This window comes from Tupaia chinensis, unplaced genomic scaffold, assembly GCF_000334495.1.
Source record: "Tupaia chinensis unplaced genomic scaffold, TupChi_1.0 Scaffold000168_1, whole genome shotgun sequence".
NCBI lineage: Eukaryota > Metazoa > Chordata > Mammalia > Scandentia > Tupaiidae > Tupaia > Tupaia belangeri.
In genome coordinates this window covers 1,162,200-1,184,864 of record NW_006159643.1, presented here as the reverse complement: position 1 = coordinate 1,184,864, position 22,665 = coordinate 1,162,200, and the positions used below count along the sequence as shown (strand labels likewise).

The 22,665-nt window shown below is 38.8% G+C and overlaps 1 protein-coding gene across 2 annotated transcripts in view; it reads left to right on the top strand.

Moving 5' to 3' along the window:
* Window positions 1–9,546, top strand: part of PTPRB (protein tyrosine phosphatase receptor type B) — a 148,300-nt gene extending 138,754 nt beyond the window's left edge. For both annotated transcript variants that reach the window (XM_006146179.2, XM_006146180.2), the window contains 2 exons: window positions 7,228–7,348; window positions 8,473–9,546. In XM_006146179.2, coding sequence (XP_006146241.1) covers window positions 7,228–7,348; window positions 8,473–8,495 — 144 coding nt within the window. In that variant the 3' untranslated portion in view covers window positions 8,496–9,546. The remainder of the gene's footprint in view (window positions 1–7,227; window positions 7,349–8,472) is intronic.
* The last annotated feature ends 13,119 nt before the right edge of the window (window positions 9,547–22,665 follow it).

Below are 22,665 nucleotides of genomic sequence, written 5' to 3'. Positions count from 1 at the left end.
GCATTCTGTCTCTCTGACTCTGTCTGTCTTTCTGGCGAGTGCACACGCCCTATAGCAAAAGCCTCTTCAAAACAAAACAAAACAGCAACAACAACAACAAAAAAAAAAACAACTCATCATGCTTTAAAAACAACAGCAACAAAACCCCAAACTCTCCTCCTGCTCTTGCATCTTCTAGTTTCAGTAATGGTGCTGCCAACAGTGTGTTTGCCCAAGCCAGGAAGCTGACTTTTTGCCCTTATAGTTCCCACATCCAAGCAGCCTCAAAGTCCTGTCAGTCCTGCCCATCATCTTCCTCTTTATGCTCGTTTCTCACTTTCTGCCACTGCCCTTGCTCTGCCCTTTGTCAATTTTGATTGGGCCTATTGCAGTGGCCTCTTAGTAGGTCTCCTAACTCTAGCTTCTGCCCTAATAATTCATCACCACTGCCAATGTCAAATTCTCCTCACTGACCATCTCAACTCCGCAAATGCAAAATCTGAAAACTTCCCACTGCTTATAAAATGAAGTTCAAGCCTTGTGTACAAGTCTCTTCATAGCCTGGCCCAACTTCTCCAACTTCATGTGCTACTACCACAGAAGCCCACTGTGTTAGCGGTCTGCCAAAATTAAGGAATGTTTTCCTCCTTGAGCAAGAATCAACTCTGATTCTTTTAATGATAATAAAATATATATTCAGTGAGACAGTACTTTTCCCTCTCCCTTCTTTCTCAATCAAACAAAATCCCTCAAAACATCCAGATATTGGGACCAGCAGTTAGCGTAATGGCTATGTTGCTGAACTCCCATGTAGTTGACCATGGTTCAAGCCCCAGACCCAGTGGCTTAAATTCATGCTGGGCATGTGTGCATGTATGCCCAAGATCCCCAGAGGAGAATGGAAGAGAAGGGATTGCGGCATGGCCATCCTCCCTGGGGGGTGATTTCTCGCTTTCTGTCTCTCTGTCTCTGTCTTTCTGGCGAGTGCACACACCCCCGTCCCCACCCCACCCCCCAAAAAAGACTCTACAAAAATTATCCAGATATTATCTGTTGTTTTCTTTCTTTCTTTCTTTTTCTTTTCTTTTTTCTTTTCTTTTTTTTTTTTTGAGAGGGTTTTGGCATAGGGGGCGTGCGCTCGCCAGACAGAGAGAGACTGAGAGACCCAGACAGAGACAGACAGAGAGACAGAAAACGAGAAATCACCCCCCAGGGGGGATGGCCATGCCGCAATCCCTTCTCCTCCATTCTCCTCTCGGGATCCTGGGCACGCACGCATATGTGCCCAGAGTGAGTTTTAAGCCACCGGGTCCGGGACATGAACCGCGGTCGACTACGTGGGAGTCCAGCAACATAGCCATTACGCTATCTGCTGGTCCCAAGATATTATCTGTTGTTTTAAGCTAGGCTTTTTCTCCAGTCTCAGAATTCCTGACCCCCGAGTTGACCTGAATCATTTGGTAATGAAAGTGAGTGCAGAGGGGTATAATCCACAGCGGCACCCTTGCAGGTTGACTGTCCCAGCAAAGAAGGAAGGACTTTTGACCCCTCATATTATTCTGGGTCCATGATTACAGGTAACCTCTGCTTTTTTTCTATCTTTATTTGGAATACCACAAGATGCAAGTCTTCACAATTTTTGTTGACTATATCAAAAGAGACATTAGGCAGGGGATTTGTGAGTGTTTCTCCTTCTTTTTAGTGTGCCTTTGGGTAAATTTGCTGTCTGACTCTCAGAGAGTCACTCAGAAGGAACAAGAACTTGCTAAGAACATTAAGTGATATCAGTCTGTCAGTCTCCTCTGCTTCTTGTGAGACAGAAACACTGGGATGTTGTACAACTAAGGCACTCAGGACCCATTTGGGGGCTGTCCTAAAAGTTTACCATGACCCAGGCAATCTACATTTTAGCTACACTAGGCCTCTCCCAATTTACGGAATGAATATGATTTTCATGTTATTTATATCGCTTGGAATGCCCTACTTCTTGAAGACTCAAATTCTTACACGTCACCTTTTCTCTCTACCTTAATACTTCCCTGTCCGAAAAGTGAGCATAAGGGCCTCCTCTTCTATATGAAGGCTTATACACAATTCTATCTCATATTTATCTTCTTACAAGTATTCATCCACATGTCTGCCCTTCTACTGAACTACACATTCAGAGACCATGAAAAGTTATAGAGTAAAAACAGGCCACCCTCCATACCACTGATTCTGTAACCATGAATTCAACCAAACACAAATCAACAATATGTTTAGGGGCTAGCAGATATCATTGTGGTTACATCATTGGACTCCCACATGACCAACTGTGGTTTGAGTCCCGGAACTAGTGGCTTGAAGTTCACACCAGGCACATGTGTGTACATGCCTAAGATCCCAGGAAGAAAATGAAGAAGGGATTGCAGCATGGCCAACCCCTCTAGGAGGTGATTTCTCACTTTCCCTCTCACTGTCTCTGTTTCTCTCTCTCTCTCTCTCCAGCAAGTGCATGTGCCCTAGGGCAAAAACCTCTGAAAATGTTTTAAGTAATTAAATAAATAAATAATGACAATACATACAACAACAAAAAAACAATACAAACAGGGCTGGTAGGTGGCATAGTGTTTAAGGCCCTGATCCCATATGGCCAACTGCGTGGTTCAAGTCCTAGACCTGGTAACTTGAAAAACACACGAATCATGTGTGCAGGCATGCCCCAAATCCTGAGAGGAGAAGGGGTTAAATTGTGGTGTGGGCATCCTCCCTGAGGGATGATTTCTCATTCCTCCTCATCTCTCTCCAGTGAGTGTCCCAAGATATTATCTGTTGTTTTAAGCTAGGCTTTTTCTCCAGTCTCAGAATTCCTGACCCCCGAGTTGACCTGAATCATTTGGTAATGAAAGTGAGTGCAGAGGGGTATAATCCACAGCGGCACCCTTGCAGGTTGACTGTCCCAGCAAAGAAGGAAGGACTTTTGACCCCTCATATTATTCTGGGTCCATGATTACAGGTAACCTCTGCTTTTTTTCTATCTTTATTTGGAATACCACAAGATGCAAGTCTTCACAATTTTTGTTGACTATATCAAAAGAGACATTAGGCAGGGGATTTGTGAGTGTTTCTCCTTCTTTTTAGTGTGCCTTTGGGTAAATTTGCTGTCTGACTCTCAGAGAGTCACTCAGAAGGAACAAGAACTTGCTAAGAACATTAAGTGATATCAGTCTGTCAGTCTCCTCTGCTTCTTGTGAGACAGAAACACTGGGATGTTGTACAACTAAGGCACTCAGGACCCATTTGGGGGCTGTCCTAAAAGTTTACCATGACCCAGGCAATCTACATTTTAGCTACACTAGGCCTCTCCCAATTTACGGAATGAATATGATTTTCATGTTATTTATATCGCTTGGAATGCCCTACTTCTTGAAGACTCAAATTCTTACACGTCACCTTTTCTCTCTACCTTAATACTTCCCTGTCCGAAAAGTGAGCATAAGGGCCTCCTCTTCTATATGAAGGCTTATACACAATTCTATCTCATATTTATCTTCTTACAAGTATTCATCCACATGTCTGCCCTTCTACTGAACTACACATTCAGAGACCATGAAAAGTTATAGAGTAAAAACAGGCCACCCTCCATACCACTGATTCTGTAACCATGAATTCAACCAAACACAAATCAACAATATGTTTAGGGGCTAGCAGATATCATTGTGGTTACATCATTGGACTCCCACATGACCAACTGTGGTTTGAGTCCCGGAACTAGTGGCTTGAAGTTCACACCAGGCACATGTGTGTACATGCCTAAGATCCCAGGAAGAAAATGAAGAAGGGATTGCAGCATGGCCAACCCCTCTAGGAGGTGATTTCTCACTTTCCCTCTCACTGTCTCTGTTTCTCTCTCTCTCTCTCTCCAGCAAGTGCATGTGCCCTAGGGCAAAAACCTCTGAAAATGTTTTAAGTAATTAAATAAATAAATAATGACAATACATACAACAACAAAAAAACAATACAAACAGGGCTGGTAGGTGGCATAGTGTTTAAGGCCCTGATCCCATATGGCCAACTGCGTGGTTCAAGTCCTAGACCTGGTAACTTGAAAAACACACGAATCATGTGTGCAGGCATGCCCCAAATCCTGAGAGGAGAAGGGGTTAAATTGTGGTGTGGGCATCCTCCCTGAGGGATGATTTCTCATTCCTCCTCATCTCTCTCCAGTGAGTGCACAGCGAGTGCATGCATTCTATGGCAAAAATATAAAAATAAACAAAAATACAACATAGCATTTTCAGTATTGGGAATTACAAGTAATCCAGAGATGATTGAAATTATCTGGGAAGACATGCATAGGTTATATGAAAATATATCCTAAAAATAGCAAATAATACTACAAATGTTGATGAAATTGAATGGAACTGAATATGTTAACATTAAGCAAAATCTTTGCCAGTTAGCAAAATGTAGTCTTTTATGATCTAAAGAAGCATATTAAGAATCTGACAGCTTGAGGAGAAATCATTTTCAAAGGGACATTCTATTGGGAAAAGAATTTATATTTAAGGCAAGACAAATTAATGGATATTAAGTAATTTCAAAGCCCATGGTGGATCACTGTTGAGGAATTTATTAATGGGCCCTAGCATAGATGTGTGAGAGTTCATTCACAGCTTACCTCTAAAGTCCCAAAGTAACTTAACATCTCAGTAGAATTAAAAACATGAGTGGGCTGGCCCCATAGCCTCACAGTTAAGTGAGTCAGATACCACATGACCTACTGCAGTTCAAATCCAGCCTCCAGCAGGATTGAAAAACACGACTGCTATATATGTGTACATATCTCAAATACTGACGGGATGGAAAAAATGGAGAAGGGGTTATAATGTGACCATGTCTTCTTGGGAGGTGTTTTTTCCCTCCCTCTCTCCTTCTCTGTCTGTCTCTCTAACTCTTTTTGGAAAGCACACATGTCCTCTGGCAATTAAAAAGGAGTTAAATATATTTTGCAGTTTGAGTAGGAGAAAAGAGGAAGTTGTCAGTCTACAATTTGGTGGACTGCTTTATACTAGCGAATCTTTTCAGGTTATTACCCTCCTCAAATTCTCAGAATAATGCCTCATTTCAAGATTGCAAGGTCAGCTCAGGGCTAAAATGTGACACTCTATGAGGTAATCCCCCTTGAGAAGTTTCCTGGTTTGAGTCCAGAGACCTCCCTGAGTATACCAGGCACATACGTGCCCAGATCTAAGATTGGCCGAAGGCTGGGGATAGATTGTGGCACCAAGATCCTGTTCGGTTCATTCTCTCTCTGTCTTTCTTATTCATGGAAGAAATAAACAACTAAAACAAAAAGCTCAAGGTCAAGGTAGTCTAGAACACACGTAACAACTGAGCCGAGTATGTGAGCAGAAAAGCCGAGAACAGTTATTAATATTAATACAAGCCTCATTTGTTTAGTTCCATAAAAGGTTCTAAATATTAATTATAGCAGACCTATCTTACAGAGTCCCGTGGGTAGATAACCAAGTGAGCTTTTAATCAGACACAATTCATAAAAATTAATTCTTATCTACTTAGAAAGGTTATTAATGAAATAAGCTCTTATAGTCTCACTTTGTATCTCAAACCATTAAAACACTTTAAGATTGACTGTGGTCATCAAGGATCACCTAAATTCAGGGATTTTCAATATCCTTCTAACATAGTCTTGTATCTTTTAATAGACAAAGGATATTAGCTGTAGAAGAGACCTTGGCCTCCTTGTTTTGCAGAAGAGAAAGCTGAGATCCTGAAAAGTCTAGTGATCCAGCCTAGGCCAGCTGGAGGCTGACACAGAGCGCAATCTCCCTCACATGTGTTTGACTCCCTCCCACTCTGCCACTCTCTGAGTTCTGAGCATTTACTGTATCAGTAAGAGGAGTTTAAGGCCAAGCACTAAGGTTACACAGACATTTATTCCCTTATTGAGAGCTCAGTTGGTAGAAGAAAGTTTAGCTGCCTATAACTGAAACACTGTTGTCATTGAAGGTCTTTGTGGTGTCTTTCATGATGTACCAAAACATGGTAGACTTCATCTACCATGATCTCCTCATATTTGTTTATATCTCTAAAGTAGTTCATTTCCAAAAAAACTGACAGGGGGCTCTGTCCACAGTCTGGAAATCTTTCATTCTCTTCAGTCACGAAATATCTTTGAGATTATTTCTTGTGCCACTCAGATGCAGAGAGAACACACTATCAAAGAACGGATAGTTCAGTGGGGTTTATTGTGCACACCTCCTTTTTCTCCCAATACTTCCAAAAGGAAAGGAATAAAACAGCAGAATATGTCACAAAATTATTTTTTTCATTCAGTAATCCAATGAGATTGCGTTATCTAAGAGAAGCAGTGTAGTCAAAGAACATAAAGTTTGAGTTCACACCCCTAAAATCAGACCCTAAGTTCCCATTTCCTAACTTAAACAAGTTACTTAACTTCTGAGTCTTAGTTTCTATTGATAACTACATGTACTTTGCAAAGTTGTTGAAATCATTAAATAAGATTATTTATGTAAAGTACTGTTTTTGTCCATTCTGTTCCTAATGACAGAATTACCTGAGCCTGGGTAATTTATTTAAAAAAAAAAAAAAAAGGTTTATTCATTTCAAGGTTTAGGAGTCCAAGGCCCACGGGTCACATTTGTTGAGAGTCTTTTTGCTGGTTGGTAAACGGTGAAGAGCAGGAACTTGAGCAGGGCAGAGTGTATCTGTGTCCATGTGTCTCATTCTCTCTTCTCATAAACCCACAAGTTCTCAATCATGGGATGTGTATTCACATCTCAAAGGCCCCAGCTTTCTACACCATAATCAGATTAAGTCTCCACCCTCTCAGCACCATTGCAATGGCTCAGCAAATTTTGACACATATGAATTTGGGTAGGGGGATACCTTCAAACTATAGTAAGTAAGCAGCACAGTGTTTGGCATTATCTCTTTAATTTGTGGAGGACCTACTATGTGCCTGGCAAAGTTCTATGCACTCACAAATGCATGCATATAAAAAGAATGAATAAACACACCTCTCTGCCCATTACCATTATTCTCTTTTCAGTGGTAATAAAAAGCAGTTAATCTTTTATGTACCAACGACCATTAGTGAAATGATGATCAAGAAGTGTGCTAACTAGGTAGAATTCGATCACTGTCAGTATTTTGTGAAAGTCCCACGTTTTTCTTATGCTTGAGAACAAGCCCTCCACTGACATGTTTCCTGCTTTTCCGTAGTGTCAGTACGTTTACCTACATCAGTGTGTAAGAGACGTCCTCAGAGCAAGGAAGCTACGGAGTGAACAAGAAAACCCCTTGTTTCCAATCTATGAAAATGTGAATCCAGAGTATCACAGAGGTAGGTGCTTACTTCACCAACTTTTCAGTTCATTTATCAAGATATGCTCAATCTGGAAACCAGTAATAACCTAAAGCTCTTCCAATGTGCACCACCCATTTTTTCTTCTACCCAGAACATTCTCTTAAAGAGTGGCAAGAGGGAAATGCAGCACAGTGGGGAGGGAGCTCCCACAGTTGAGCAACGACTTCTCACATGGTATTTCTTCATACCTAACCTAGAAGGCCTTCTAGTAAAGACTCTGCTTAACACTTTTTTTCAAGCTATAAACCTCACTTTGAGAGGATGCTTTGAAATCACAACTGAGAGCTCAGACTGTAAGAACCGTTGGGAGAATAATTTGGCAATCATGGACTGATATCCCTCCATAAATCAGATCATTTTTCTTGACGAACATTACTTTAGACCTGTCTTATCTCCATTTCTAAACATCTTCAATTGACACTGTTTCCTAATATTTTGTTTAGTTCTGCGTACCCATCCAGTCCTCTGTACCCACTGCCTAGCCAGTATATTAGAGTTAATCATCTGTGAAGCACAAATAGAAAGCTCTTGTACTATTTATAGGAATCCTGTATAAATCAGGTCACCCTTTTACATTGTAAATAATTACCCCTAATTTATCTGTATAGTATATTAAACTTTTTGCATGTCAGATTCTTTAAGGAGCTCCAGGATGGAGGGTGTTCTGGGAGATCCTGGAGTTCCCTTTGTCTTGTTTTGACTTGAGAGTCTTTTTTAAGAGTAGTTTTTGGTGCTCTTGAAAGAAGCTAACTATGGTATAGAGAAGGATAACCACCTGAAGTCTAGGATTCAGGCACTCACATTGGAACTAACTAGCATTAACAAGCTGTGTAACCCTGAGGGAGTTATTCTGCCTCTCTGCACCTATGACTTCATCTGTAAAACCAGAGGGGATTGACTAGAATCACTAGTCCTCTCCAAATCCCATAATCTGAGTTTCTAAATGGAATTACCTGGCCCTCACAGACATAGTCTTATCCTAATCCATACTGAGTTTTAGTCATTGCTCTTAGTCTTTCCTATTTTTGATGTTTATAAACTTGACAAACAATTACAATACATCCTGGTACCATCTCTAATTACAATGTCCTTTCTTTTAGATGCAGTCTATTCAAGGCATTAAGAATGTACCTGAAAATCTGGATAAAGATTATTCACTGTGTGATTAAAAAAATTACTTCATGCCCTACAGAGGTGCCAGTTATTTCTGTTGATACTATGTATAATTTATTAATCTGGAGATTTTTAAAGACTTTATGTAATTTAAAGGTAACAGATATTAATGTACATAGTTGTATTTTGTAGTTTTCTTTTGTAAATATGTATTTTTCATAATGTAATATTAAGCCTTATATAATACTATTTTTCCACACTAAATTGTTTATGGCTTGTTCTGCATAAACTGTATGACAAAATTGGTAAAACGTGTGTGGAGGCTGTTGCAGAGACAGTTCCTAAGAGCTATTTTGATACCCACTGGACAGGATAAAAGGTAGAGCTATAGAAAGAGCATCTTCCATCTAGTTTCACTCTCCCTTGAGTCTTGAGGTCCAAAGACAATCCACATGCTATTAGGATAAATAGAACAGTCAAAAAGGAAGCAGAGGGAGAGGAGTAAAGGATTAGGCAGAATCCAAGCTGAGCCAAGTGGCTGCACCTAAACTAGTTGTTCTCTCTCTCCCTTCTCCTGCCAGGGATTCAAGCTAAAGTGGTCACGGTTAGGAACTTCATAACTTGCAGTGCAAGCCCAGGCTGCAGGGTTGAGGGTTCTGATAGAGACTGACCCAAACCGACATGATGACTTCCTGTGTTTAGAAGAATGCCAGCCAACCCCCTGGGGGTGGGGGAGTTAGCACTATCCATAGTGATTAGAGTGGATTCTGCTGCCTTCATACTGTGCAGCATGAACAAGTATTTCCATTCTGCAATGTATGTGTTGGTTTCTGCAAGTCCATTTGTCTCGATCTCACTTCCGGGGGTCTGCATCTCTTAAAACATGACAGGTATGTCCCAGTCATACTTTTTCCCATTAAAAGATTATGGTGGCAGATTATGGTCCTGGTTAAAGGACCTTAAACTAACATTTCCTCAGAAATGTCAACAAACATCATATATATATATATATAATCATCATCATCATAAAAAACAACAACAAAATAAGAACTTGGAGCCAGTTCTGTGGCGATAGTTAAGGTAGCCAGATCTCACATTCTCACATGGCCGACCATGTGGCTTGAGTTCTGGAGCCAGCAGTTCAAGAAACATGCCAGGTGCGTGTGTGCACATGCCCCAAAAATCCCAAAAGGAAGGAGAGATGGAGGAGAAGGAATTGCTGCATGTCCATTCTCCATGGGGAGTAATCTCTCCTCTTCCTCTCTCACTGTCTTTTTCTGGAAAGCACACATGCCCTGTAGAAATTTTAAAAAATAATCTTTAGTATAACATGTTTCAAAAAACTTTTTAGTACGTCAATGAAGTCAAAATGTCAAATAGTCATCTAAAGTTGCACCTAATTTAGAAAGCACTGCATACCCTACCAAGTTTATATTGAAGCTAACACATTTTGGTAAGTCAGAAGGTAGTCATTGCCCTCATTTCATTCTGAGAGCCTTCCTGAGAAAAATTTGAAAGGCATGATCTGTATGAAGTCCCGGTGCTAACTGAGAAAATGAGCTGGGGATGTCTGCCTTTCTATCACGACAAATTTTTCTCTAATAAAGGTAGGAATTAGAGCTCATGTTTGTTGATCCCCCAGTTTCACCTGTAGAAAGAATACATTTCTTTTCAAAGTATGTATTTGTGTGCCTTATCATACAATTCCTTAGGTGACATAATATGTATAATTGAAAATAATTAATGAACATTATTTATTTATAATTATATAACTCTAAACCCAATCTGGACCATTTTCGGGGATTATTTGGACCATTTTCTGGGATTATCTGACGTTTCTAAAAAAACAGGGAAACTTCATGTGAATGAATATAAAGAATAAGAAGATTCAAATTTTTCAGTGGAATGCCCTTGTGCAATAACAGTGTTAGGATCTGATTCTGTTTCAGAAAACGAAGTAGATCTTCTAGAAACGAAAAGGAACAGGTCTGAGAGTAGCAGACTATAACTACGTTGAAAACGGAGGTCAGAATTTATGAAGTATGGTATTTATTAAGAATATTTCTCCTACACTAAAAAGGTGAAAAACACCACCAAATTTTAAATCAATGTTGCTTGGTCGCACATTAACACAGGAAAGAAAACTCTTCCCATTTTTCATTCATTCATAGAACTTTTACTAAGTGCCTGCAACTTGCTAGGCATCATTCCAGAATTTATACATTTCTGTTTATGAAATGAGAATGCATCATAATACTAAAGTTAGGGTTGATGTTACTGTTTTCAATTCAGCAAGGAGATGAGATAGTCTAGGACAGAGGTCACCCCCTACAGGCCACACACTGGCAAATACCTATGCCACTTTAATAGCAAACCCTGGATCTAGAAGAGAGAGCAATTAATGGCACAACCTGAAATGTAAACTATTATAAAAATCTGCATATTGTAAATAATACTCACATACCTTGGTAATATCTGGGGTGGGACCAGAATTAAGGAAATGAACATGACAAATGACAACTGTATATTCTTTTGGTCCAATCCAGGAAATACTCATTCCTACTCTACATCTAATTTTAAATTTCCTTAGCAACAAATATTTCACTATTCCCTCCTGCTCTCAAGAAGACTAAATATATAATCTATTTGATCTATTTATTAAATTTAGGAAGAAAAAAAAGGTTTCCTTGACATTCAGCTCAATTGGATGTATTTTCACTTAATCACATCATGTGCTGTGTCTCGGTAAACACTCCACTTCCTATCGTGGTGGGTATCCTGTCTGTGCACCTGTGAGGTACACTTTAATCAAGGCTTCAAAGTGCTTTGGAGTTATCAAATCTTGGGAGAGTCCTGTCTTGCATCTTAATAATTATTTATCCAAGTTCTTTATAATTAACTCCTTTTATCTCTTCTCATTAAATCAATTTTGCATTATCATTCTGTTGTTCTCTGGAAAGCAGCCAGTTTTTCAGCTCTTGAATGAGGTTTCTGAAAGACTCGTTTCCTTGTCTGGGCTTGCACCAAGGTACCCTAACTGAATCCCCCTGAGTCTCGGAGCTTCACTATTTGCTCTGTATCTCCTTATTGAATATGTTTGCTCACTCAATTAAATGTAACTTTATCTTCTGCTTATCTCCTTATACCCAATGGTATGATTGCATAGTCTTTTCAGACTCTACAATACAAAAGAGATGGCCATAGTTTCACTTTTAAAGACTGAAATGGCCACAGCACACAGAGATGGAAGGAGGGCAAGTTTATTTGGGAAGGTCTTTAATTTATTCTGTTATTACTTCTAGGAAGAAAGCCCAAAGTAACATATGAAAATATGAAACCATGTAGCAGGTGTCCAGCTATAAAAAAATAGACCTCACTTCATACTCTGATTCTCTTGCCTTGGCATTTTTTTTTTTTTTTTTTTTTTTTTTTTTGCCATAGGGCACGTGTGCTAGCCAGAGAGAGAAACAGAGACATAGAAAGAGAAAGTGAGAAGTGAGAAATCACCCCACCCCACCCCCAGGGGGCTGGCCACCCACAATCCCTTCTCTTCCATTCTCCTCTCAGGATTTTGGGCATGCATGCACATGTACCCAGCATGATTTTAAAGCCTCAGGTCGGACACTTGAGCTGTGGTTGACCACATGGGAGTCCAATGCCTTCATCATTATGCCACCTGCTAGTCCCCATTTATTATATTAGGTCTTCTGGAAAGCCATGATGTATTTTTCTATGCAAACATGTGTCATGACTTACTCAACAACCCAATATTAAACACCCTTATCTTTTGCAATAAAATTATTGGCCAGATACTAAGTTCTCACTCACTTAGCTTTCTAAGAATTCTTTGAGGTAGAATCTTGAAATCATACAGCAACCAGATCTATATGGTGGCAAATGGTAGTATCTGAGCCCCAACTCTGAGACACTCTGAGGTTTTAGTAAACCAGACCAAACAAAAATTGTCTGACCTGACAAAAATCAATAGGTCATGAGCCACTTGTTTGTGGTAGCAGTTCAAGAGCTTCTGGGTTCCATTTTAGTGAGGAAATGAAAGTGATAGATCAGCCAAGACAGAGTGGTAAGAAGAAACAACCAATTCTCTTCCAAGTAGTGGTGAACAGGCCTCAATCCTACCTCATTTTTGAAGAGTCAGTGTAGAAAATGCTGTGTCTAGCCAAATCCTCTGTTGCTTTTCCAAATATTTTTAACTTGAGATTTAGAATCATATTAAGTATACAAAAAATGTTTCATATCAAAGGAAAATCTGTAAACCATGGCTTAGAAAGCAAATAATATTATGCAAAGGAGGACAATTATTTGAAAAAAAGGAATCTAACGAGACATTAGCGGGAAGACAGAATGGTATCCCTTCTGTGTGGCCAGACTTTAGTTATCTTGCTCTATATTTCTGCTAGGCTACATTGCCCTTTGGGGGATATACTTTAGTACATTGGCCAGATGATTTAACTCATTAAGCAACTGAATAGCTCTACTTAGTTTTGTGACTTGACCAGGTGTTGGACTAAATTTACTGGGTTTGGCATTCCAGACACACTGCCTTAGATTCTTATAATGCATGATGATTTTGAAAATGTTTGGCCATTTTAGTTAAAATGCAGGGTAACATTTGATGCAGCCATGATAACAGCAAAAATCTGTTCTGTTCTAAAAATGTTTCTAGCAATGGAAATACGTATTTCTGGCTAAAAGGATACTCTTAACTTGAAGGGAGGCTCTCTCAGAATAAATGTTACAACACAAATAAGGCATTTTTAAAAATTTTAAAGCTTGTCTATATATATTCATTCATTAAATAAGGAAACTGTTAGTGAATCCTCCTAAAATAGAAGTTGATGTAATGGAAATAAAAATCTATTAACAGATTTACCAAAGATTATTTTTATAACCTATATGCCAATGCACATGATCTTATATAAGACACCAAAATAAGTTATTCAAAACTGTGAATAATATCAGACAAATGCAATGAGTCCTTTCTAGGATAATCACAAGAAGGGTTAGTTATGGTTGTTTTCTGCTTCAAGTAATTTCTCTTAAGAAATGCTAACTTCACCCCAACAGCAAGCTTTCAGTTTTGAGATGTGTTGTAATAGCTATGTGTATAGATAAGCATCTCATCAAGAAAAGAACACATAAAATTGTGGCTTTAGGAGTTTGTAGCAGAGCTGGACGGTGATGCATTCTGCAAGTTGTTGTAATTCGAGGCTCTGCATCAGTCTTTTGTAATTTCCTAATCTCAGCCACAGTGACAAGAGGGTGCACCAATGCTCTTACTTGATAAGTACTTGATCTCTGGTCTGCCATGCAGGACTATCAAGCTTATAAATTCTTCAAGGAGAAGGACCAAGTCTTCAATCTCTTCTCTACACCTACCTTGTAGAAATTAGCAGAACTCATAGACATTTTACATATACTTTTTAAGTGAAAATTACTCCTGGCCCGATTCTTTGAAGATTAGGTCATCAGTGTCTGATGATACTATTATCCATGGAGGTTCATCTGGCTATCTCTTGACTTATGTGAAGCATAAATAATGTAAATAAACCCAGCAACCACTGAACTTATGATGTTCTATAATAGAGCACTTTTATATTTTAATATCATTTATTCTTTCTCTGAAAATCTGGCTAAAATGACAGTAAATGATTTTATTTTTCATACTATATACAGTATTGTACTTCTAATCAACTATTTGAACAAAGAATCTTATTAGTCTTTCTATTTAAATTAAGTATTTGCTTAATATATTTTCGTATTTGTAACTGTGGTAAAAAAATCTATATATCTTACACACGTTCTCATTAAAATAGGAATAAAACTGTTTGTTGAAAGAGTATCTTGTTGTCTATTTGTCTGCTTCTCATTTATCAGTTTTTGTCATCCTTCTGTTCTGAGGAAAGGTCTAAAGTGACTGCTTTGAAATGAGGAAAAGCTTCCAGGCCATTACTGTGAAGCACGTAGTTGTCTTAACCTTTATTCCTGTACGTGCTGAGTTGGTTACCTAGAGTATTAAATACATATAATAGACTCTCCAGTTGACTGTCTCCAACTATATTCTTGTTTTCAGTTCTATAGTTCATTAGTAACCAAAATGTCATCCATTTGCCAGCTGTGTTGGTATATTCTCAGAGGCACTGCCCTGGCTGGGTCACTGTGAGCCCTTCAGAAACACTCCACACATTAGCAGACAGTGTGACATTTGCCATGCCTATTTCTAGAATTATGATTTTGCCCTTTTGCCTTTTTCATATTTTAGTTGAAAGATCAGTATCCTCCTTCACAACTCCAGCATTTCATTTTTCTATAACTTATAGAAACTTTTATTTTTTTAAATGCACAATGATATAATTATCTATTATAACCATTAAGTCAAAGTAATCCTTCTTTTTGAAACAGTTTCTGGATTCAAATAATTAGGTTAATAATATAATTTGACCTATGAGGTTGGATTCCTCTTTTCCAAAGTAGTTATTTGATGGAATTCCTTCTTAAAGAAAAGAGACTATTATTTTTTGAACTAATTACATAGTGATTTTTTTTTTTTTAATAAATCTGGCACCAGAGTTTAGGACTTTTTAAATTTGTCCTAAAGTCATCGAAGCAAAAATCATGATAAGACATTCTGCTTTCCTTTACAATTACCCAACGCAAAAAATAAAAAAATAAAATAAAAAACCCTATTTGTAGGAAAAAAATGGTTTTGTACATGGGATGAAACAATATAAATTCAAAACTTACAGATAAGGGTTAGCTCTATCACTCATCTCTTTAAAAAGTTTATATGAATATCCAGTCAAAACCAACAAGAGTATCTCCCTTGAAACGTTATGTCTACGGCTTTCCAAGTAGACCACAGGACTGTACAATGTCTTGGAATGTCCTCAGAAGGCTCTGTCAGTGATCAGGTAACAGAGTAAAAACCCCAGAGTCCTTTCTTTCAAATGGAAGAGGGAAGACAGAGGGACAGAGAAACTATTCAAACTTTGTCTTCTTTCCTTGTGGCTTGTGGTCTCCTCCTCCTCTTCTGCCTCCTCAGAAGCCACCTTGCCCTCCAAAGCCTCCTCGGCCTCTGCCACCAAATCCACCTCGGCCTCCTCTGCCTCCATCTTGGCCTCCAAAGCCTCCTCTGCCTCCACCTCGACCCCCGAAGCCACCTTCACCCTTAGGCTTGGCCCAGTCCAAGGTAACTTTGTTTCCATCAATTTCACCATCTTCCATGGTCTCCTTGGCAGCTTTGGCATCTTCTTCACTGTTGAAGTCTACAAAACCAAACCCTTTGAAGGATACTGTTTCCCGGTCAGTGACTATCCTTGCACGAACAGGGTCGTCAAAAGACTCCTTTAATGTCTCTTCGGTGGTATCCTCAGACAGACCTTTGACAAACAGAGTTTTAGAGGGCTGACGTCTTGCATTAGGTGATTCCCTGGGTCCTTGCAGCTCCAGCCTGATTGCTCTGCCTTCAATTTCTCTTTTATTACAGGAATTTAAAGCTTCTTTAGCATCTTCAAATGAAGCAAATTCTATAAATGCATACCCTTTAGATTTGCCATTTTGGCTCTGAGGCACTTTGATTACATAGTGATCCTGTGGAGACATCTTCCACAATCAAAAATTGCTAGAACTTGAAGACCAACTTGAGATAAACAATGTAGGAACCAGGACCTAAGTTATAAATTGATTCAGAAAAATAGACAATGCTAAAATTGAACCTGGTCATATTACTCACAGGAGAGGACTTTTATACATGTAAATATGGACAAATAAGAAAGCTGCTTAAAAACCAATGGATGCAACAGCTATCTCCCATGCTGAGGCAGAACCATCAGCATAACCTTCAACATTTTGCCTTTTTTTTTTTTTTCAACTACTGAAAGGCATATGCCCTTGCCAGAGAGTGAAAACACCTCCCTTCCCCATGATACGTGGTCAGACTGCAATCCCTTCTTCTCCATTTTTCCATCCTGTCAGGATTCGGGGCATTCATGTACATATACCGAGTGTGTTTTTCAAGCCACCAGGCCCAGGATTCAAACCGTTTTTGACTATGTAGTAGTCCAAACAGCTCCTATAACCACCACTAAGCTACAGGGTCAGCCCACATTTTGCATGAGTAAATCTTCCCTTTTTTTGGTATGTCACATGTTTGGAGACATCTATTTGCTAAATAAATCTTAGACTATATTTTAGAGTCATACCTTAAAAAAAGTCTTGTCAATCTTAAAGCTGAAATAATATTGAATAGGAAAGAAAAACACATGATTTTTTTAACATAATACTATTGTGAAACTTTATTAAAACTCATTAAATCCAACCACCCAGAATTCAGGAGAGTTACTACAGCTAAATTTTGAGAGAATTGGCAAGGCTTTTGATGGTTCCTATAAAAGGAACATTCATAATACAAGAATAAAAAATAACTGGTAGAACTCAAGCCTGAGAAACAGAGAAAACTATGCAGGGACGGTTATGTGTAGGAAGAATGAACACACATTTACCTCTTCTCTGAAGGAGTTAGCACACACCAAAGGCCATGCTCACTAAAATATCTCCCCAACCCAGTATCTCCCAAAGAAAATTTTACTATTAGAATCTTATTGATCTGAGTTGTTTACCTTTTATTCTGGGTTTATTGTGACAAGATTCTCCTCTTAGCCAAAACTTTAGTCAGGCTCCTGAGTTTTCTGCTTGACTTGGTCCAACTATGAGCTTCCTTCTCTGTTCTGATAGAATCCATTTTAAGGTTAGTTTAGAAAATGTCTCCCAACCTTGGTATCTGACCAGCCTTACTATCTTATTCACCTGACTTACCTTTTGCAAGAATTTCCTTTACCTTGATGTTTCCTCTTGGTAAGTTTTCATCCACACTGGCTTCCACTCTGCTCCTTGGTGATAAACCCCCACTTAGCCTTGGAATTGGAACTGAGTCCAATCTCTCTCCTCTACTGCAAGAACCCATGCACTATTCCTTATACTTATTGCCATAGCCCCTTTTGAAAAAGTCTACTTATTATCTTTAACAGGTATCATAAATAATTTTTCTTTGACAATTATAATGATGGAAGAAGCTTTGTGTAAATTATCTTTACATAAATTTAATCCTTTCATTATTTTGTGAGCTACACAATTTTTACGATGCCCTTTAGACTTTTTTAAAAGTTTATTTAAGTATACCAGAAGCTTTTAAAAATGACAGTAATCTTTCCCTGACCTCTGAGACCTGCCGCTGACCTAGTCCCTAACATACCTCCACAAATTCCATTTCTCCCCAGAATTACTTCTGTACTTATAGAGACATTTTTCATGCTCCTGGCACATGCCGTTGCAATTATTTGTTCTGTTTTCCCTTTCAGAGAGCTTCTTGAGTATGCTTTCTCAAAGGCACAAAGCAAACGAATTTGAAGCTGATTCTGGATACTAACAGGCACATTTCAACCAACTACCCAGCACCATTCATTGCATGTTCACACATTTTACTGATTTAATCCTCCCAACAGTCTCATGAGATGGAAAACTGAGATCTCAAAAAAATCATACCAATAAATGGCAAAGCTAGGATTCAAATCCAGGCAATCTGGCTTCAAAGCAAGTGTGTTCAGACTATACCAGTATTTCTAAAACTTTAATGTGTGTCATAATTACCAGGATGGCTGATTGTCAAAATTCAGATGAACCCCATTCACATAGTTTCTAAATCAGTAGACTTACACTGCGCTTCAGTGGCATTTAAAAAAACTTTAATGTTTGTTCATGAACTTTTTTGATAATGATTTAATCTAGTTAAATAGATAAATAGGTCTCCAAAAATAAGTTTGCACCTTTTAAAAGAAATCAGTTTAAAAGAGGACTGGAAAAACTTAGCTTTCATTTGTAGGTGATCTTTGTTTAAAGAGCACAGTTTGTTGTTGTTGTTGTTTGTTTTTGTTTTTGTTTTTGTTTTGTGTGACAAACAAATCTGGGCTCAAAAACTCTTCTGACAAGCTCTGCAACTTAAGTGGATTGTTTATTTCCTGGAACCTGTTTCCTCATTGTGAAGTATGTACAAATACACCTATTTTGCAGGACACCTGAATGGTCTTAGAGATAACTCATGGGAGAAACCTATCACATTGAGCAGCACAAAGTTCTCAATACATGATAATTCCTTTCCAGCCCTAAAGAAAATTACACTATATCCTTAGGTTGAAAGACTACTGAAACCTGTCAGGGTCTGATAGAGAAGAGATTCCCACCCAGATTGCTCATCTAAAGACATTTCAAAGGAAACACAATTTTCCAGAAACCTGTCAGGGCCAAAGAGATCCAATACTGTGTCTCAGAGTGACATCAGGGGATTAACAGCAATGGAGAGCATTTACCATCCCTGCGCCTAGAGTCAAGGATGAAGAAAGAGCACTGGAATCAGCAAGAGCCTTGAGGCACTGCCTTGCAGAGGCCCAATTCAGAGAAGGAACTGGAAGAAATAGTCTAAGCCTCTGGTATCATCTTACACCCTGATGTCATATCCCTTTGGCCAAACCAAATCCAGTTGCAGCCATCTGTGTATTCTGGTTGACACAGTTCATAGACGTCAACACAAGACTGGGCAGAAAGGGCAGAGAATGAAAAGGAGAATGGAAGGCTAAAGACAACTAACTAGAAAAAAGCCCCTAGGCCTACAACTCTTCCAACCTGATAAGATTCCACTTTCCTTCAGCTCTTCGAATGCATGCATCTCTTACCCTTTTGGGAAGTTCATTGCATGTTACCTCCATCCATTGATTTATTTAGTTTATTTCCATCTAATCACTGTACATGTTTATGGTATATGCTGTTTTCCCCAGAATGAATAAAGTGCATATTACTCAAGTCAAAGGTATTACCATATACATTATCATCTTACATTTATTGTTGATGCCTCAGAAAGTGTGAACTACTTGCAAATGCATAAACTGCTTGAGAGAAAGAATCATGCTTCTTCTCTCTCTAGTGTGGCTGCATGATGCCTACTATGGTGCTGGCTCCAAGTGAAGTCTCAGTAATATGTGTTGAAATCTCCCAGCACCTCCCAAATTGATGAAGGAATGGGAAATTCCCACCCCATCCTCAACCTCATTCTGAACATTTACCCAAGCTCTGATTCTGGAAAATGGAGATCTTTAAGGAAATGCCTCCACCCCTCAATATTCTAGAAATGTATTACATTTTCATCCTTCCCAAAATGACTTAGATAAGACTTAAGCATGTCTCTTTGTTCACTTATGAAAAGGTTTGAAGACAGATCCTTCAAAGTCCCATTCTTTGCCTTATAAGTGATTAAACTCTTTGTACCCATACTGACTGATCTGGACTAAATACCTACTGCCTTGATGTGATCAAACTTTAGTTAAGCTTTTCTCCTTTCCCCAACCACCAGAATTTTGACCCACTCTCAGTCTGAGTTAGCGAGCAACCTTTTAACAGCCCCTCCTAAGACAAAGCTGACTCTGGGTCAAACACTCCCTAATCAACTACCTGATCATACTATCCCCAGCTCATTCCATTTCCCCACTCAATTCTTTCCAGCCTTGTTTATTCCTTTTCATAGAAAGAGAAGCCTTTTTCTGCTGATTTTGGGATGCTTGCAAATCTCATGGCTTGGAGCATTCTCCCTATCATCATAGTCCCTCACACTCTATTACAATTCTCCCTTTTCTTTCCTTGCAATAATCTTTTCAAATAAAGTCTCTCCTTACCTAAGTCCCAGATTTATTTTGTATCTGACACTTACAGTTTGCCTGTGAGTGCCTATGATTTCTCATGCAAATAGGGCCTTAGACACACAGTTAGGCATAATCCCAAGCCATTGTTCCTATTTCATTTCTCTTCTGAATTCTAACTTACAGGAGCTTTGAAGTGCTTACTTCCACAACTTTTGACTTACTGGGGTGTTTCTGCATCATGATCAGAAATGAAACCCAGGATGAGTTTCCTCATGAATGCTATGGAACTCTACAGAGCAGCTCCTTCTCAGACAATACACAGTAGGCCCAAAGTGAATTTATTTCTCATAAATCTCTGAAAAGTGATGAAGCTTTCTAGAGATGATTATACAAAACAAAACAATCCTCTCTCTGTCAAGAGAGCATTTTAAAGTTTATCTTTCTATGTGGTTTGGGGATGCTTGATTCTGCTCCAGAACATCCTCTCCCTTGGTAAATGATTAACTATAATTAGGAAACTCAGCACTCATTCCACCGGTATGATATTAGATATCTCTGCTAGGAAGCACTTTCTTTTACACCTTCCATCTTTGGGCTGAGTCATGTCATCCAAACATTTATATATTGATGTCCTGGCTCCCAGCACCTCAAAATGTGATTTTTATTTGGCAATAGGATTGTTCTAAATGTAATTAGACAAGATAAGGTTATACTGGAGAAAAATGGACCTCTAGTCCTTTATGACTTATATCATTATAGAAAGGGGTAGTTTGAACACAAACACGCACAGGTGGAGAATGCCACGGGAACATGAAGGCAGAGATGGGATGAGGCATCTGTAAGCCAAGATTTGCCAACAACCCTCCAAAGTGAGTGTAGAGGAATGGAACAGAGCCTTCCCTTATAGTCCCCAGAAGGAACCAACACTGCCATCATGGTGATCTCAGACTTCTAGCATCCAGGCCTGTGACACAAAACATTTCTGCTCTTTAAGTCGCCCACATTGTGGTCTTTGTTAAGGCAGCTTTAACGGACTAATATGGATTGTTATTTTAAAAGAATAGTGATACTCATATTTATTAAGTTCTTTCTCCGTGCCAAGAACTCCAATGCGCCCTTCCTCAGAACGATGCTACAAGTGGGTACTATTTTCATCCTCATTATATTATTACTGGGGCCTCAAAACATTCACAGGAAATGGATATTTCAGAAAAAAACTATGCATGGATTTCAAGACCTATTGCACCAAAATAAACTTGTACTTGAATTCCATTTTTTTTCCTGGGATCTTTATAAAAATTTTTTCATTGTTCCATTTTCATTTCTTTTTTTTTTTTTTTTTTATTTTGTTCTTTTCCAGGGACTTTATTTAAAGTGGCCTCATATCTTTAAATGGTAGAGAGAATAATGGCTCTTAGAGAGGTCCACATCCTAATCTGTGGGATCTGTGAATATGGTAAATTATGTGGCAAGGCAGAATCACTGCTGTAGATTAAATTAAGGCTGTTGTGCAGTTGACCCTGAGCTGGAGAAATTACTCTGGATTATCTGGGTATTTCCAATGTATTCATAAGAATTCTTATACATTGAAGAGGGAAGTAGAAGAGAGAGAACCAGAGGGACAGCAGCATGAGAGGGACTTGGCTCAGCTTTGCTGGTTTTGGGAATGTTTTTTTTTTTTTTACATTCACTTTTTTTTTTTTATTATAAATTTTTTCTCATCACAACGCACATATGAATTTTCCATCCAAAATACATTGTGCATTGGCTCAATCAAGCACATCAACATACATGTTCTCGGCAGATGATTTCCCAATTCCCATGTCCTGCATACCTTGCCTTTTGTTTTGCCATCCAAGATTCCCCATCCCCATCCTCTGCCATATCCCATCTTCCTCCTCCATTGTCCCTAACATTCATGATTGCCCTCAATGCCTTCCGCCCCCCCCATTCAATTGTTCTACCAATGAACTCAATTAGTCCAAGTATATCCTCTAGCTAGCACAGCTGACATATCCTTACACATGTATCCAAATCTGATCCTAGGCATAATCCCCAGGGAGTAGAATGAACATACTATAAAGTAGACCCCAGTTGTGTCCATACAACTATCTTCAGTCATCAAATGTGCATTTTTTTTTCCTCCTGCTTATTATTATTATTTATTTATTTATTTATTTATTTATTTTATATTAAATTATATTTAACATTTATTCCCTGAGTATCATCACAACACACCAAGTGTAGTTTCCCATCCAGGATAAACTGCATGGTGTCTTAATCAAGCATGTCGTCACCAATACTGTTCCATTTCTACTTTCATACATATAAATATGTTTTTTGTCCTATGTTTGACCCTCAGCCCTTTCCCCCCTCCCAATTACTCTATCTCTGCTATAGACAGCTATCCTCCAGAGGGGTCATTGAAAATGCGATACCTGCGAGTAGAGGGAGAGGGGCCAGGAGTCCAAAGTTTTT